Here is a 17,641-nt window from a genome sequence, read left to right as displayed (position 1 = left end):
TACACTGCAGCCTAAATTCTTTGCTTTGTATACTGTTTGGAGCATTGTCAAGGTAAACTATGTGGTGATCGAGGAAGAACTGTGTGGGAGACGTTTGATTCGAGTAATCTTGGGCAGGTTTCGGGGAATAGGAGTCGTAAAGGGCTTCAATAAATTTCCCCAATGATGACGCAAGTAGTCTTAAAGCTCCTAAAATTAATGCCTAAGTGCTTTGGTAAGGCTGTCAGAACAGCAGGATTAACCAAGTCATCTACATAGATAAGAGAAATTATGGAGAAATCCCTTGACTTTCATTTCAATATGCTTGCAAAAGTATTATTTCAATATAACAGGGAAAGGGATAACAGATGACGATGATAGAAGAAAGTGAAGGCATGTAGGCGTTTCAACTAGTTTGCCTGAACGATTGCAAACATAGCGCTTGGGTCACTTCCACTTTTGCTCCTGGTATAGCTTTGTCAATAATGGAAGTTGAAGAGTTTGCTTGCGCCCTGTATGTCCCTTTGGAGTTCCAGTTTGCATGCTGGCACGTTTCATTCTTAATCAACGGTCATAACTTCCTCAGAGTCAAATGTAAAGCTAGCATGACAATCGCAAATATCAAGGTCACTCGGTTTTCAAACCAACGCGGGAGCCTAATCGTAGTCGGCTGTATAGATGTAGGCAGGATTGTTATGCCGAAACGCGTGTTGTGACCTTGACGGCCAATGAACACAGCTATCGACAGTCACTCAGAGAGGGGAATCCAGGAGTGCCGGAAGCCGGGTCAGCAGTGTTTCAAACTGATGGACACTGGTTCGGATTGGGTCCCACAAGTTGGCCAAGTAATCTACACTGCAGACGGTAGTACAGTAAGCTTTTACGCCTGTCGAGAGTCACTCTGTAGACACTAATATTGTAACATAGGACGAAGATGCATGGGACGACACAGAATTGATCGCGCACTGGGATGCTGCTCTGGCAGAATATCGTGTGAGTTAAAACAGTTGCTGACAGTTTATATGGAATCTAGCTATTAAACGATTGACTTCAGCGAAAACATGGCAAGGAGGATGCTCCTCCCTTCAGCACGCATGAATCAAAGAAGAAATCAAAGGAAAAATCTGCAGTGTAATCAATCCATGGTACCAGTTTTAAACGAAGCTGTGCACTTACTCATTCGTTAATAGCAGCAAGAAGATGAAGATAGACGAGCCTCGTGTTCCAGATAACACTAATTTATCGAAGGCTAAGCTCCCAAAGCCTCCTCAAATGCCTCCCCTGGCGTGTAACGTCCATCCTCCATTCTATCCCAACCAGTCAATACCACATGGTAAGGAACAATTAATTATTTGGTCGATGGAAAGCTGTTGTTAATATTATTTTACCAGGTAACTACACTCAAATGATAATGGCTTGGTACTATGCAGGATATTATACTGGATATCTTCAAGGGCGCAGAAGTCATTCTAGAAATCCGCCAAGTCAGAACTGAAGTTGTCTCAACCTCTGGCGGGAAAATTATAACTGCAGACCGATATTTGTTGAGTAATGGATGGATTTGCCATGTCAATGACGATTATCACAGCGAAAGAGAAAGGCAGGTTGCAGCATATAACCGAACAATCAAAATGGAGACACCAGGACAGGTCCATAGCCTCTCGGTTACAAAGATGGCCTTTTATGCGGATATTGTAAGGCGATAGGCCCATTACAGAGCTCTCTCTGTTAGAATACTGCAGAAGCAGAAGGGAAAGACAGTGGATATTTGCTTTCAAATAAAGAATCTGTCTTGGTTTACTTTTCTATTATCGTGTCGTAAAAAAGAGCTTATGATATTGGCTTCATACCGGTTAAAAGAAGCGAAGGGGTGGGGTGGAAAACCATGCTGTGACATGCTCACAAAGTGCCTGTCCATATTTGCCAGTATCTAGCGTCTGCATATGTCTGCAGGTTTCCATTGATTGCATAGCCATATGCATAAAAGTCAGAAGAAGATCATTGCAGCGAGAAAAAAAAAGAGTTTGGAAGAAAATTGATACTCTCTTTTGAATGTAAAAAATTATGTACAAATACTTGAGAATATCCTGTCTATTTTTGTTCAAAGTCCAAATCTGGCATCCTCAAGACGACCTTCTCCTCGTTCTTTGAATGTTCGCGGATCATTTCTAGTACTTTGCTACCCTTCCAACGTTCTGGGACCGTCTTTTTACCTGTGGCCCAGTAAAAGATATCCCAGTCTGGTTCATCCAAAAGCTTGTCGTATTCTTCCAGCTGCTTCAAGTCAAATTCCTTTAAGTGTTTGTTCGCAAATGTTGACAGCAACAAGTCGGTCTCCAATATGCCCCTCTTCCGGGACTGATATACAAGTCGAGCTCTTTTCTTTTCCAAAGGTTCGTTCGGACGAGGAATAGGTGGCAGGTTTGGATAGGGACTGTCAATATCCATTTGTGGAGCATGGCGGATGCCAAGATCTGGGTAAGGATCGCCACTGTTTTTCGACAAGCGGGAAGGCGAAGAGGAAAACTGTCGTAATATTGCAGGAGCAGCTGTGAAAATTCTTCTTGAACGTAGTGCGAGGAATGACATTGTTGTTTGGCTGAAGGTCAAAGTACAAGGGGTCCGCACCACCGGCAGCGCGGCAGTAACACGAATCGCCTGGCTTTCAAAAAACTGATGATCTGCTCCAACCTGTCAGATCGGTTCTTTCCTATCTTGCAGTGCGATAATGGTTCCAACAGCTAACGAGCATACTCAGATCAATGAATCAGGAGACAAACCCGTGATTGCATTCATTGGTGCTGGAAACATGGCAGAAGCGATCCTTGGAGGACTTTACGCAAGTGGCCACCCTTCTTCGCGATTACGGTTTTCCGAGCCGTTCGAAGCACGTCGCAATTATATGAAATCAAAGTATCCCGAAGTTTACAGTACAGCCGATAATAACGATGCTATCCAAGGTGCAAATGTAATCATATTGGCAGTGAAGCCCCAAGTGCTTCGTACAGTTGTGCAAGGACTTGATTTGGCTGGAAGACAAGTGCTCGTCATATCAATTGCAGCAGGAATTCGCACTGGAGATATCCTTCGATGGCTCGATGCAGCAGGAAATGTACCTCTTATTCGCTGTATGCCAAACACTCCAGCTTTAATTGGCGAAGGTGCAGTCGGCTTGTATCCTACTGCAAGCGTTAATGATACACACAAAAAGACGGCTGAAGACATCATGCGCGCTGTGTCCAAGCAAGTTGCATGGGTGGACAATGAGGCTCTGATAGATACTGTTACTGCTGTGAGTGGAAGTGGACCAGCTTATTTCTTCTTAATTATGGAAGCCATGCGTAAGTGACGAAGATTTTGTGAATCGGATACAGAAAAGTTGAATTATGCTATCTTCTCCTAGAGGATGCTGCTGTTGCGGCTGGTCTTTCGGAAGCAGATGCTAAGGCTCTTACTCTACAGACTTGCTTGGGTGCAGGCAAAATGGCTTTGGAATCTGAGGATGACTTGGCAACCTTGCGACAAAAGGTTACGTCTCCCAATGGAACCACAGAAGCAGCTATTAAGAGTATGGAGACAGCAAATATCAGGAAGATTATGGAAGATGCACTCAACGCTGCAGAGAGCCGTGGAAAGGAAATTGCAGAAGAATTTGGCCAGGATTAAATGTAATAATGTATAGAACATAGACTGCATTAAATACTTTTCATCTTTTACATCCATCTTCAATATTCGCGAGTTAAGCAAATCTCCGAGCTGTCAAGTTCGTGACGGCGGAATGCATTTTGCGGTTGAGGGTGGTGTGAGTTTGTTTCGTTCTGCGTGCTGTCAACTTATCGCGTGCCATGAACGGGTGGAGACGACTCGGCGTAACGTCACGGAGGATAGGTCTCTCGGTCTCCAGTTGTAGAAGCACTGTTGCTGGCTGCCGTTCAAGGATTCAACCAAAGATCGGTGCCAGCGTTGCCTGTGAACCAGCAGCACTTCATAAACGTTTCATTTCCTTGCGAGGCCTTCTTGGTAATTCGAAGAACATCGAAAAAAATGCTGACGATGGCAACAAGATCAAGCTCGCCCCAGATAACCTCTTCCACAAGCTTTCAAAATCGCCCATTCCAGAGTTACGCGACCGCGCTGCTATTATAAACAAGTACGGTGTCTGCCCAGTTTGTGACACGCACGAAGACAAGGAAGACAAACGACCTCCTGTATATGAATGCCCTGATTGTGGATATCCAACGCATTGCAGTGAAGAACATTACAACTTAGGCAAGGAGGCCCATCACCATGAGCTTTGCCATATACTACGAGAGCAAAATGAGGATGATCACGATTTACGTTCAGGAAGACCAATGAAAGAATTTGAGTTTCCGAGTAAGTGTTAATATCAGCCATCTGCCAAAAGTACTAATATTTAAAGGGATGATAAAGGTGCTCAGGGCTTTGATGAAACGGTTAACATGGCAAGCTGGGATACATTCTTTTACACTCGTAGTTTCCCATCTATGGACTCGGATCGATCTATGCGACATGTCTCCAAACTTTTAACCTATCCCATTACTGTTGCATCAGTGCTACATCAGTCATGTCCTTACGTCCTTGGAAAAGAAATCACTCCTGAAGGAATGCGCTCAATATCTGGTAAGCATATTTCAATCTGAGGAAAACCATTGGGACCAACGATATCTTTATTGCAGCTCTTCGTACCATTCTGTATCCTAGGAATGAAGTAGCAAAGGATGGCGTGACTTTGGTGCGGACAGAAACGATCAACCTGTATATTGTTGGCGCTCGAGCAGAGGCATCACTACCGCCGTACATTTGGTTGCAATTGGCGTATCTTTTCCCACATACACCATTCCACATTCACTTTGTCGGCCCGGATGCACTTCCTCCAGCTGGAAAACCGCATACAAAGTCCTACAACGAACGTCTCATGTTCACCTACGACAATAGCATGTATCACGAATATCACGAACAAATTGAAAAATTCGACCCATACACGGACGTATTCTTCTTGTTCTCGCCAGGCATTGGACATGCTTCTGCACGTGAAGGATGGAAAATGTCCATCGAGAAAGCTCTGGAGACAAAATGTGCAATATTCTTGACAGGCTTCGACGAAGCGGACGTTGCGAACGACATTGAGGCTGTCGAGCAAGATTATCAAGGAGAATTCGACTGGGTCCTGAAACCTACCGTGAACCACTTCCGTAGTCTGAAGCGCGACGTGAATTTGATGGACTTGCGCGAGACTATTTTCGCAAACTGGGGCATCTGGGGCATTCGTGGTAAACACTACGATGTCACCCATACCCCCGAGGAGGAGGGGGACGACTAAAGCATATCATCATGTACATGTACGCTTTTTATTATACATAGAGGAAAAGTAGAATGCATTAAAGAGCGACCCCACGCTATCATCTTCTTCACATGGTTGTTCGTGTAACGCGAAATGACCCCCAAGAAAAAAAAAAGTTGCTCCAAGCACGTTGAAAAGCCTGTGCGCTCGCAGAAAGCATATTCACCTTTTCTTTCACACATAACATGCGCTACAAAAGGCGCGGTTCCATACAGTCACGACAACCAACCAAGAAGGCCGAATCCACAATCGCCTTGAATGACGATCAGGAAAAGGAGACTGTGCTGCTCGCTGCAGAACCTACTGCCAAGAAGTGGCAAAACTGGTGGTTGCGAACTACAACGACATTCTTAATGATTGGCGGATTCTTTGCTGTTTTAGCTTCTGGGCATGTTTGGGTAATCTTGATGGTCATGGCCATTCAGACGATCGTGTATGGAGAAGTTGTGCAGATCGCGCAGGGTCCTGCGAAGGAGAAAAATATGCGCTGGCACAAGACAATTAGCTGGTGAGCTAACTGAAAAAGTGAGCTTTAAGTTCCTAGTACTGACGCCTACCGCATACACAAGGTATTTTTTAGTGTCGACCATGTACTTCCTTTACGGTGAATCCATTATTTATTACTTCCAGCAAATTATCCTTGTGGATGCTTTCCTTTTGCCGTTTGCTACCCATCATCGATTTATCAGTTTCGTCCTTTATGTTATCGGTAATGCCCACACGGCTTGATGATCTGCAGTGGACTCACGATGCATTTCTCAGGATTTGTATTTTTTGTTGCAAATCTTCGCAAAGGACAGTATAAGAGGCAGTTTGCTCAGTTCGGCTGGACACATATGGCTCTTATCTTAATTACTGTCCAGAGCCACTTTATCGTCAATAATATTCTGGAAGGTCTAATATGGTGAGTACATATGCGCTCACGCATTATTCATGACGGGTCACTCATATCCTACATCTTTAGGTTCGTTTTGCCGGCATCTCTCGTAATTTGCAACGATATCTTTGCCTATGTCTGCGGCTTCTTTTGGGGCAGGACGCAGCTTATACAGCTTAGTCCGAAGAAGACTGTGGAGGGATTCTTGGGTGCATGGCTTTGCACACTAGTGTTCAGTATCCTTGTAAGTGCGCACAAAATTACGACCAGGAGGTTCATACTCATTAAGGCTCAAGTGGTCCACTTTGCTCATGCAATTCGAGTATATGACTTGTCCTGCAAAGGTAGGTTTGCTCAACCTATGTTCACACTGTAAACACCGGATATATTATTATATCGCTTGTAGAATTTGGCAACCACGGCCTGGAACCCAGAATCATGCAGCCCTGGCAACCCGGTCTTTCACCTAGCACCATACGCCCTTCCTGAGGTACTTTCTTTTCTGGTAAGTTGCTACAAGTTAGACAAATGTTTGTACGCTAACGCGGCTAATCTGCAATAGAATATTAAGCAAGTGTGGATCGCACCTATCCACTTCCATGCTGCTATAATGGCTTGCTTTGCATCCTTGATTGCTCCTTTTGGCGGTTTCTTTGCTAGCGGTGTAAAACGGGCATTCAAGATCAAGGATTTTGGCCAGAGTATCCCAGGTCACGGTGGCATGACGGATCGTATGGATTGTCAATTTTTGATGGGTCTTTTCGCTTACATCTACTATCAAAGTTTCATAAAGGTACTTTTCCATGCTTGATCCAAACGTATACATACATGAAATGATCCCGCTAATACACTTGTGCTAGACATATCACCAGTCAGTGGGAAAGGTGTTAGCTACCATTATTGGCTCGTTATCTGTAAATGAGCAGCTGGAGCTGTTGGAAAGTCTATTGACCTTCTTTGTCAACCAAGGCATATTGGATGCTGCAGTTCTCGAGAACTGCAGTGTTGAAAAATTCATCTCCCAAATATAATGTATTATCTTCACGACGCTGGCGGCGTTCCTTGTACAGTATATCATTTAAGTGATTAAATTATTTCACTACGGTTGGAAACTTTGTACATGTTACAGGATTCTGTATTAGTCTTGATGAAAGATGCGACTCCTGTTTCAAACTGTATTGTAAATTTTCGTCGTAAGCAACGTCCTCTAAATCTTAAATAGTATTCGACGTATGAGTTTATGTATCTCTATATTACATAATGAATAAGCAGTCCATACTGATTCCTCATAAACCGGACGACAATACACTCTGCATGGACCTTTGTCCCACACAGGCTGCATATTATTAGCCTTCTGACAAAGCTTGATAGGATCAACATACTCTCGCCTTCCTCACGATAACTATCATGCGATTAATAGGATGATATCAATAAGATTCCCTTTGCATCTACGTGTATACCGTTTGGTGTATTCCATGTCCGATATGCATGAGCATACAACTAGAACAGCCTTTTTTTACCTTCTTTCCATTGTAATACAAGTGACGGGAACCAGAACTTTTTCGGATATGAAACCGGTGTACAATAGAGCTTGCATCGTACAGCGCTGGAGATCCCAAAGCGACTTCGCCTTCTTGTAACATACAGAACCTCTTGCCATTTGTGCACCATACAGTTATTCCCAAGACAACAACACCGTTCCTCCCCTTGTCGAATGGTAGCAGCACCATTACACATAAGAGGGTCGTGACATTTGTACATAAATTGTACGCACTGAAAAGTTAAATAGCTCCGGAGAAGTCGAAAAGCATGGTAGATTTTGCAAATAAAAGCTCTTGATCTGCAAAGAGAAGATTAATTAAGGTAACGCAGGCGAGACTTTTTTATTGTCTTTTGGGGTACAGTTTTTACTGCATTGACCAACCACGTTCTGTTTGGTTCGAGCATTTTCCATTTAAATTACGGTACATGATTCCCTGGAGCGAATGGGTAGGATGAGGAGCAGATAGCTTTTGTATCAGGTTATATGTGATTCTTGCAAAGGATTTGGGTGTTTCGTCCAAATTGGTGCGCGACAAAGTTGGGAAGTCATTGAGGAACGCTGTGCAACCTCAACTTCTTCCATGTCGGGATGGACGTCTCACCCCACGCTTTTTCTCCTGATCACTGTCGTCGAGTGCACCTCCCTTTCACTACTTATTGTCTATCCCAGGCCCCTCTTTTTACTCCGTTCACTCCAAGTCAACGTGTAGTTCTCATTCCTTCCTGCCTGTTCACATTCTCCTCCTCAGCATTCATCACCAAACTGTGGCACGAAGCGCCGCGAAATGACGACGAACGACGTTATTTGTCGAGTATGTGCGCTTTACCCGTATGTTTCCACGGATGCCTCCTCGTTATCCTTTGAGCAAGGCGCAGTTATCGATGTTCTTGCACAGCTAGACTCCGGCTGGTGGGACGGCTGGTAAGCAGCTACTGCTATAGATGTTTTCTTTTGATTCCATTATTGTTTGAAAATCATCAGCTAGTCTAACTGTACTACATCAAAGGTGCAATGGAAAACGAGGATGGTTTCCTAGCAACTATGTGCAAGTAATTGAAGACGATGCAGATGTTCCAAGTATTTCCCGAAATGATTACAATACCCCGCCTCCGAAGGTACGATTCAGGTACGAACGTATTCAACTGCTTTCTTAAGAAATCGCGTCCCTTTGTAGCGTAATAGTACCTGGACAGATACACAAACAATTCCCCGCCATTATCGCAACAGTGCGGCCAACCTTCATTCTTACGGAGACTCGGACTCACAATCGAAAAACGAAACAGAGCGGTCAAATTGGATATTGCAGACAACGGAAGATGGATCAGAAGTGTATTACTACAATGTTGTGACAAAGGAAATGCGATATTCAGTTCCAAACGAAAGATTCGAACAATATGACAATCCCCTCCCTACAGCCAACTCATTTGGCCAGAAAAATTATGCATACGATGAATGCGATGACAACAGACCATCCCGACCGACAAGAACACCCAACAGAGTAGAGAATACACGAGCGATGGACGATGTTAGCTACATTAACGGGGGCACTGTAACATCAGGGTCCACATCTACACCCAGTGTCTTGACGACTCGCTCTGCCGACGAGCAGGTAAGTAAGCATTTTGGCCTTACGGCATTGTTTTAATATAGATCATAACACGAACCCTTCCTTCCTTTACAGCTTCCACCAAATTGGGTGCGGAAATTTACGCCAAAAGGGCGCGAATATTTTTGCAACATTGCTACTGATGAGACAGTATGGAGCTTGGATCAAGTTGATCCTGTTACTGGCATGATGGCAAGTTTGTAGACCTTAAAGTGTATGACTTGCGAGATTAATGGGTAGCAATAGCACTCGAGATCTCCAGTTCCAACGGCAGCGGTAGTAGCCCATCCGCTTCCTGAAGATGCAAGGTTAAGTCTTGCTACAATGGGCGGTAGGGGTCTTGATGAAACTCCTCGAAATTGGAATCAGTTGTCATCCCTTGTTGCACACGCTGTTCGTAACCTGAAAGGTTCGGTGCAGCAGGGCCAAATTGATTCATTCCGCAAAGAAGCCTTGCTTATCGTCCAACAGATACGGTTGCTACTCTACGTTTCCAACGCCGTCGACAAGGAAAATTCGCCAAACTTAAAGGCCAGTAAGCAGCTCAGGACACATCACAGAGCTTTACTGGCCGCCCTTGCAAAGCTTGTGCTATCTGCCAAAGTGGCCTCAGGAGCCTGGCCACCGCCAGAAGCGATTAATAAGCTACAGCTAGATGCGGACGAAGTGCTTGCAGCGGTTAGGAATTTCTTATCTGCAGCTCAGGATATGCGGATCGAAATTCTGGACAGTGCGCCAAAGCTATTGCAATCTGGCAATTCCCCACCTCGATGGCGCAACACCGCAGCCATCGGCGCCAAACCGGATGCAATCACTACGCTGCTTGTATTAGCTGACAACGTTCACGGTGCAATATCATCGTTCATGGATAGCGTCCGCGATGTCCTTTCAGCAGCAGATGAATCTACAATCTTGTCCAAAGTCAAGTCAAATATCCCTTTGCTTGTTGCACAGTTCCGGAACCTAAGTAATACGACAAGCCAATTTTTGACTTCAGTGGATGACTTTAGCACGCTGAAATCATCTCATGCAATCAGATTATCGGCGGCCAAGCAGGAAATCTGTAATGCAATGGGTGCGCTCTTTATCGAATCTCAAAAGATCTCTAGCCCCCACGTGGTTCCAAAAACAATCATTACGTCGTTCGATACTATCGAGACGTGCACAAAGACGGTGGAATCCAATGCACAAGAGATTTGCTTGTTGAGCCGACATTTAGCGACTCAAGGAGTTCCAGCACAGATACCAGAAGGCGGCGCAGGCCGTCGGCCTTCTCACGATGCAATGCGTCATATATTGCCAGATCGTGCGAGCCATACATTGGAGATGGTAGACGAACGTGTGAAGGATAGCAATCCAGTCGATCCGTGTATGCCTCTCGACCAAGGGGTGCAGAAAGTTGAAAATGTCGGTAGATACCAGTCAAACGACAAACTTGCTAAATTCTTTGGAGAAGATACATTGGCACGAAGGCGTGACACAATCAGCGGTGCGCCTGCTACCCCTCAACCTGACATGCTTACCTCAAGCACTCCAGGCTCGAGTCCTTCAGTGAACGAGAGGACAGACTTCCTTGGTTCTGACTACAACCCAAATGAAATTGTCTTCAACATGGAAGGGAATGTCAAAGGAGGAACTCTTGCAGCCCTGGTCCAACGTTTGACGCAACACGATCAACTAGGTAAGGACGTTGTAGTTAATTGATGTCGGGATTTTTATGCATTAACGCTGTGAGCAGATTCCAAATTTATTACTACTTTTCTACTTACATACCGCTCTTTCTGTACGACTCGGGAGATGTTTGATGCGCTCTTCAAGAGATATTCCCTTGTCCCTCCTCCAGAATTGACTTCTGAGGAGCTCGAGATATGGCACGAAAAGAAATTGAAACTTGTACGCTTGCGGTATGTAAAGAACTCAGAAATCATAACGTATATGGACACAGCTAATGGACAGCTTCAAGCGTCTTCAAGGTAATCAAGCAGTGGCTCGAAACGTATTACAACGACGAAGAGGATCGTGCGATTTTGCCAGATCTGCTGTCGTTTGCCGACACAACTGTGCGGGAGTCGATGCAGTTTGGAGCTGACCAACTCATAAAAATCATACGGAAACGAATGGATTCGGAGGAAAGCCAGATCAAAAAGATGACACTTAATGTGCGCACGTCCGATATGCCGGCACCTGTGTTACCTAAAAGCCTGAAACGGATCCGATTCCTGGATATCGATCCTTTGGAGCTTGCTAGGCAGTTGACGATTATGGATTCGAAACTATACAGCCGCATCAAGCCAGTTGAATGCCTCGATAAGAATTGGGGAAAAGGCGACTCGGAGCATATTGCAGCCAACGTGAAAGCTTCAATAGAATACTCTAATCAAGTGACTGCCTGGGTCACGGATTCCATTTTAAGCAAGGACGAGGTCAAGAAACGAGCTGCAGTCGTGAAACACTGGATATATGTTGCTGAGGTAAAGATATAGATATGGACCATGGATGATCCTGCCTTCCTGGATGTGCTGACCGCCATATGAAAGAAATGTCGGCAACTGAACAACTACAATACTTGCATGGCGATCCTTTCGGCATTTGATAACAGCTCCATCGGTCGCCTTAAACGGACATGGGAGGTATGAAAGCTACCGACATATAAAGATGACATAAATTGTTAGGTTAATGTGACATATTCACGTAGCTTATGGGTGCTCGTCCAATGCAAATCCTGGCAGGGATCCGTCGACTCATGGGAGCAAATAAAAACTTTACAGAGTACCGCGATATCATACATAAAGTTAATCCTCCTTGTATCCCTTTCCTCGGTATCTACTTACAAGACCTTACATTCATCGAAGACGGTAATAGCAACTTTTTGAAGAAGTCTAATCACTTGATCAACTTTGCAAAGCGGATGAAAACGGCCGAAGTGATCCGCGAATTACAGCAGTACCAGTCCACTCCTTATCTGTTACAAGCTGTCCCTGACATACAAGAATTTATCAAGACCCATCTGCAGTCAAGCAGGGATGAGGAAACACTGTATAATTTAAGTTTAGCACTGGAGCCTAGGTGAGTACATGCCTTGACTTTTTCTAGAATCCTTCTTTTGCTAACATCGCCATACACAGAGAACGCGACGAAGACACTATCGCACGACGTCTCAAAGAGTCCGGTCTGTAAAAAGCAATAAAGCTTATGTCTTTCTTTTCTATTCTATTCTTTTCTTTTCTTTTCTTTTCTTTTCTTTTCTTTTCTTTTCTTTTCTTTTTTCTGCTATTTTTATATGGATAGAGTCAAGTTATTAACTAACAACTAGCACCAGCTCACCTCGTGTCACGAGGGGAACTTTGCGAAAAAGGTACAAGATCTTTTTGGTCCTTGCCTTTTTCTTTCCTTTCCTCTTTAGAGTTGTACAGAAAGTTGCTCTTTTTCCAGCATGGTTCACGACGAAGAGAATAACATCAGGGAAACTATTCAGACAGATCAACAGCATAGTAGTAGTAACGAACAAGCGGGAGATAGAAGGGATCAGGGTGCGCCCTCTGCAGCCTCCACCACCTCGTCACTGCCACCGGGGCAAGAAGAAGATCAAGGTGAAGGTTCGCAGACACCGGTTGCTACAAACACCGAGGAAAAGAAAAAGAAAAAGATGAAGAAGAAAAAAGTGTATGCAGAGAAGCGCAAAGTAGATAGATCACGCTGAATCTCACTATACAGATAGGTTCTGAAGAAATTTTGGAGTATCCTTGGTGATTTCCGAGAAGCATTCTCGATGGTCGTTTTGCCTATTCTCAACGTTGCCGTCACTGCGGTCTTGATTGGTGTCTTAATCTTTGTGTATGCTGACGCCGATGGACAAACAATTAATTACACGCGAGGCGGCATGAAGATACCTACGCTTATAGCACTCTTAATAACGTTGCTAAAAATGTGCATAGCCAGCGGAATTGGATAGTAAGTAATCGCTCAGTTTAGGCAGCATTGTGTTATTGCAGGTACTCACTGCACTGGCAGTGCTGTCTCAGAGTTCAAGTGGGTACGACTGCAACGCGGTGGCCGATTGAGCTTGCTGGAAGTATACGACGCATGTACGAGAGGTGTTGGTGGTAAGATTCTGTAGTCAGGGGAAATATGCATTGTTGCAAAGCAGATATTCAACCGATGATCGATGTCGCTAGGTTTACTGCGAGTGATCACCGGCATCCGCTTTGACCTTGTCATTATTCCAACTATTATATTCCAATTGGGTCTAATAGCTATGGGACCAGCATCGCAGCAGATTATAACGGCAGAGAATGTTTCTTTCTGTACTAACATGTTCCAATCTCGTATATATTACAATCATCCATATTACATTGACTTTTCAGGTCTAAAGTATCCCTACGACATGCGCACACATACCGGTATCAAGCGAGATTATCCAGTCCGTCTCGGGTACGACACTGTGATAGCGAGAGGAGACCAATTTAACTTTGCAGATAATCTTTTACCGACATCCTACATGTGCGACAATCTCGCCGTCAATTGCACTTTTCGAGACGTATAAGTCCTCTCGACGATGTTCGAGTGCCAACGGGGGTCTTTCAATACTACGCTTATCATCAATGAACAGACACGAAACGCTACGAGCTTAGCAGCATACTATGGATTCAATGCAAACAGTTATTCTACCAGCGTCCAGACTCCAAGAGTTTTCTACTCGGGGTCGATGCAGTCTCGTACAATTTATGATATAAGGAACATGACAGTCGATAGCTATATTTCTCCAAATGTCAGAGCCGTGCGGCCATACGTAGGCGACCAAACCTTTGTTGTTCTAAGCGACAAGAACAACGGGGCATTTCCTACGTACGTTGATGCCAAAGACGTTACGGTGCAGGAGTGTACTTTACGCTCTTATATAAATAGCACCGAATTTGTTTTTGCTAATATCCGAGCCGGATCGCGCTCGGTACAAAACACGACGCCACTGCCGTTGGACTATGACCTTCTTGCAAATGCTTCGGCCTTGGATATCGTTAACAAGGACGATCCTAGTTACAACCAGACTCGCGCCATGCTAAACGCTTATTCTTTACAGCTATCACACATGGCGAACTTGGTGACGTACGATCCGGAGGATTTCATGCGACTTGCTTTGTGGGTGACCAAAAAGGGACCTTTCGCAACCTCACCACCTGTAAATGATTTCATTTCCACCCTCTTATCATTTGGATATCAAGCTGCCGTCCTGTCGCGCCCAGAACCTTCTACAGACCTGGAGTATGTATTGTTTGTGAATTCCAGTGTAGGGTGCTATCAGCCAGGCGTATCGATATATCGACTGAACCGTGCCGCGTACTACTCAGTTTGTCTTGTGCTTCTGATCCCATTGCTTTGGTGGTTCCTGACTTGGATCATGAGCGTGTACCTGACAAACGGAGTATCCCGGCGCAACTCCCAAATTGCCTTATTGGTCACTGGTCTCACAGATGCTGCGCAAAAGAAGATGAAAGGCTTGTCCCACTCTGGATCAAGTGCACTGTTTAGCAGAGCTACTCAGGTCGATGTGCAGTTTGGCGAGACGAAGCTTTCAGATAAACGAAGACCTGGTCACGTTGCGTTTGGTGTTGAAGGAGAAATGGATCCTATTCGGTCGAAATAAAATGAAAATTGAAAAGAAATAATATAAACAGCAGCTTCTGACTTGGATACTTTGCTGCGTGTGTGGCGCAGACTTGCCTGAAAGGGTAAGGAATCTGACTGTGCCACAGAAACCTTATTAAGTGTGATCGGCAGTAATGGAAGTTCAGGAGTCTCCTCTTCTTTTTGTGTTTTTTCTTTCCTTGCAGCGCCCCGCCCGTCCCAAGCATGAGGTTCAATGAAGATAGCCCGCTCACATCACCAGAGGCCATGAGTGACGGTTATAGTCACCGAAGGCACGGAAGCAACAACAGTACAGATGAAATAGAAATGTCCAGTTACGGGGAAATGCAGAAAGAGAAAGATAAAAAGGTAAATAATGTAAAATTAAAAACTTGGTCTTTTGCATTTTCAAAACAAAGGAAACGACCTGGATATAGCCTAAAAAATCTATATGGCGAAGACTAGCCACTATCAAGGATTTTGTGGCAATGTTGTTGATACCAATCCTTACCCTTGTTTCGTCTGGCGTTTTGATGGGAGTCATGATCTATATATATATAGATGCAGATGGGAAGGACATCAATTATGCTCCAAATGGCATGCGAGTAACTGCGACCCTCTCTTTGGTCGTCACACTCTTAAAGATGTGTATCGCCGGTGGTATTGGATAGTAAGTGCACACCTCTTTGCTCGTTGCATTATGCTCCTCCCACTTTGCAATGGTGTCCTGACATGTCGCGATTTACAGTGCTGTGTCTGAATACAAATGGGTCCGTCTACAGAACGGAGGTAGTTTAAGTTTACTAGATGTCTACGACGCTTGCACTCGAGGCGTAGGAGGTACAACAATCGAATCATGAAAATAGCTGATTCCATTCTTTTTTTTTTCTGACCCGTTTTAATTTCTTTTTTTTCGCAGGCATACTTCGAGTGATAGCAACTATTCGCATGGATACCATAATTATACCTACATTAATCTTTCAGCTTGGCCTTATTCTTCTGGGGCCAATGTCTCAAGAAATCCTTAAAACGTCTGATGATATTTCCTATTGCGTGTTAGGCGACGCAAACATGGCGTTCACAAACGTAACATCTTATGACATGTCCTCCCTCTCTGCAACAACATCCACCTATGACATGCGACTTAACTACGGCTTAAAGTCCGAGAATCTTCTATTTCTCGCCTTTGACACTACAGCCTCCAATACCTCCTCGACTGCCAACTATAGATGCCCGAACAATGCGCTTAACTGCACCTTTGACAATGTTAAATTTCTCCATACCAAGTTGGAATGCGAGCCTGCTTCGTTCGAAACTGCATCCATTGTAGATGCCAAAACAGGAAACCCGACGACCTTGCCGGATTATTACCACTACAACGATGCAGATCCAAGTTCTTATCCAGCATTGCCAATGGTATTCTACGACGGAACCATGCATGGACGCACATACTACGATGTTTTCCAGGCATCCGTGCCACGTATTGCGAATGATTCCATTATCCCTGATATAAGAGCTCGCGTCGGTGATCAGACTTTTGTGCGCTTGAGCTACCAAGGACGAGCCGACAATGCGACAGCGAAATCCGATCAAATACAAGTGGATCGCTGCACGATACGCACGTATCGTAACAATACAGTTTTTGCTGTCCTTAATCGAAGGGAAACAAGGCCGATTGTTCAGTCTTCGGACCCGGTGCAAATCGATTACGATTTACTTAGCAACAGAACATACTGGCAACCCTTATCATACGGCGAATATCTCAGTGTGGATTCGATGACGATGCTGAACGCCTACAGTTATCAGCTGTCGATTATCGCCATCTTGACAAACATGAATGAGCATGCGCTCCGGAATCGGATAGCACATGGCTGGGCCGAGGCAAATGCAGACCGCAATACGATCGATAACTTTTTTGCAGATATGCTGCACAAATCCGATCTATCCCTTGTGATCACGAACCCGGCATGGTATTTGGCCTTCCCTGGATGGGCATGTTACTCAAACGGAACAATGTTTGAGCTCGATGCTGGTGCTTACTACTCGATTTCTCTCGTGTGCCTGATACCTCTGCTTTGGTGGATCACAATGTGGATTATTGCTTTATACCAGACAAACGGCATCTCTCGTGGTAATTCACAAATTGCTTTGCTTGTCACGGGTCTGACCGCTGCCGCCCGTGAAAAGTTCAAAGGCATGTCCCACGCCGGCCAGAATACCCTATTCCGATACGCTAATCAAGTTGATATTAAATTTGGAGAAACAAAGCGCGCTGACGGCCGACCGGGTCACATTGCTTTTGGTTTACAGGATGAACTCCATCCAATTCGAGCACGACGGCGGTCGTACTCTCAGGAGCAGCAGTAGTACTAGCAGCCCCAATAGAAAATTTTTTTCATTCCCCGAGCATAACAATATATAAATACCACGATATTCCCCAAACCTTCCCTTACCTTGTTTCTCTTTCCGCGTTTCCTTCAACAGTTTATCGAAAAGGTACATTCTCGTTGAACTTTATCTTCTCAAATACATTCTATTACAAGGCGGGTTCGAAGCTTTCTGAAATGAAACCCCACATTTCAGAAAGTCAAAGTCTCGCCGAGATATATTCCCCTTTCCCACTTTCTTTCTTGAACCGGTAGAGCTAACCAG

At 44.6% G+C, this 17,641-nt stretch overlaps 9 protein-coding genes across 9 annotated transcripts; 7 read left to right on the top strand and 2 right to left on the bottom strand.

The window, feature by feature from the left end:
- Positions 1-785: 785 nt before the first annotated feature.
- On the top strand, positions 786-1,474 carry VTP01DRAFT_5276 (uncharacterized protein; the record flags this gene model as incomplete). Its single annotated transcript, XM_069384050.1, has 5 exons — positions 786-851; positions 907-972; positions 1,034-1,110; positions 1,170-1,312; positions 1,371-1,474. The coding sequence occupies 5 exons, from the start codon at positions 786-788 to the stop codon at positions 1,472-1,474; spliced, it is 456 nt and encodes a 151-aa protein (XP_069235509.1).
- Positions 1,475-1,481: 7 nt separating this feature from the next.
- On the bottom strand, positions 1,482-1,691 carry VTP01DRAFT_5275 (uncharacterized protein; the record flags this gene model as incomplete). Its single annotated transcript, XM_069384049.1, has 1 exon — positions 1,482-1,691. One exon carries the CDS (start codon positions 1,689-1,691, stop codon positions 1,482-1,484), a length of 210 nt encoding a protein of 69 aa, XP_069235508.1.
- A 379-nt stretch (positions 1,692-2,070) lies between these two features.
- On the bottom strand, positions 2,071-2,568 carry VTP01DRAFT_5274 (uncharacterized protein; the record flags this gene model as incomplete). The annotated part of the gene is made up of 1 exon (XM_069384048.1): positions 2,071-2,568. The coding sequence occupies one exon, from the start codon at positions 2,566-2,568 to the stop codon at positions 2,071-2,073; it is 498 nt and encodes a 165-aa protein (XP_069235507.1).
- Positions 2,569-2,707: 139 nt separating this feature from the next.
- Positions 2,708-3,645, top strand: VTP01DRAFT_5273 (uncharacterized protein; the record flags this gene model as incomplete). Its single annotated transcript, XM_069384047.1, has 2 exons — positions 2,708-3,320; positions 3,383-3,645. The coding sequence occupies 2 exons, from the start codon at positions 2,708-2,710 to the stop codon at positions 3,643-3,645; spliced, it is 876 nt and encodes a 291-aa protein (XP_069235506.1).
- Positions 3,646-3,824: 179 nt separating this feature from the next.
- VTP01DRAFT_5272 (uncharacterized protein) lies at positions 3,825-5,320 on the top strand (the record flags this gene model as incomplete). Its single annotated transcript, XM_069384046.1, has 3 exons — positions 3,825-4,353; positions 4,411-4,620; positions 4,677-5,320. 3 exons carry the CDS (start codon positions 3,825-3,827, stop codon positions 5,318-5,320), a joined length of 1,383 nt encoding a protein of 460 aa, XP_069235505.1.
- A 206-nt stretch (positions 5,321-5,526) lies between these two features.
- VTP01DRAFT_5271 (uncharacterized protein) lies at positions 5,527-7,249 on the top strand (the record flags this gene model as incomplete). Its single annotated transcript, XM_069384045.1, has 8 exons — positions 5,527-5,849; positions 5,911-6,050; positions 6,104-6,245; positions 6,306-6,462; positions 6,515-6,562; positions 6,625-6,723; positions 6,781-7,011; positions 7,079-7,249. 8 exons carry the CDS (start codon positions 5,527-5,529, stop codon positions 7,247-7,249), a joined length of 1,311 nt encoding a protein of 436 aa, XP_069235504.1.
- Positions 7,250-8,545: 1,296 nt separating this feature from the next.
- On the top strand, positions 8,546-12,544 carry VTP01DRAFT_5270 (uncharacterized protein; the record flags this gene model as incomplete). The annotated part of the gene is made up of 10 exons (XM_069384044.1): positions 8,546-8,682; positions 8,768-8,876; positions 8,936-9,370; positions 9,443-9,559; positions 9,614-11,048; positions 11,106-11,271; positions 11,331-11,838; positions 11,905-11,997; positions 12,063-12,433; positions 12,493-12,544. 10 exons carry the CDS (start codon positions 8,546-8,548, stop codon positions 12,542-12,544), a joined length of 3,423 nt encoding a protein of 1,140 aa, XP_069235503.1.
- Positions 12,545-12,800: 256 nt separating this feature from the next.
- VTP01DRAFT_5269 (uncharacterized protein) lies at positions 12,801-15,008 on the top strand (the record flags this gene model as incomplete). Its single annotated transcript, XM_069384042.1, has 6 exons — positions 12,801-13,028; positions 13,086-13,282; positions 13,340-13,470; positions 13,543-13,904; positions 13,977-14,212; positions 14,273-15,008. The coding sequence occupies 6 exons, from the start codon at positions 12,801-12,803 to the stop codon at positions 15,006-15,008; spliced, it is 1,890 nt and encodes a 629-aa protein (XP_069235502.1).
- A 206-nt stretch (positions 15,009-15,214) lies between these two features.
- Positions 15,215-17,356, top strand: VTP01DRAFT_5268 (uncharacterized protein; the record flags this gene model as incomplete). The annotated part of the gene is made up of 4 exons (XM_069384041.1): positions 15,215-15,358; positions 15,427-15,659; positions 15,738-15,829; positions 15,909-17,356. The coding sequence occupies 4 exons, from the start codon at positions 15,215-15,217 to the stop codon at positions 17,354-17,356; spliced, it is 1,917 nt and encodes a 638-aa protein (XP_069235501.1).
- Between the last annotated feature and the right edge of the window lie 285 nt (positions 17,357-17,641).

The sequence above is a fragment of the Rhizomucor pusillus genome (genome assembly GCF_041956525.1).
Source record: "Rhizomucor pusillus strain CBS 183.67 unplaced genomic scaffold VTP01scaffold_21, whole genome shotgun sequence".
In the NCBI taxonomy this organism is placed as follows: domain Eukaryota; kingdom Fungi; phylum Mucoromycota; class Mucoromycetes; order Mucorales; family Lichtheimiaceae; genus Rhizomucor; species Rhizomucor pusillus.
This window is presented reverse-complemented; position numbering and strand designations above follow the sequence as displayed.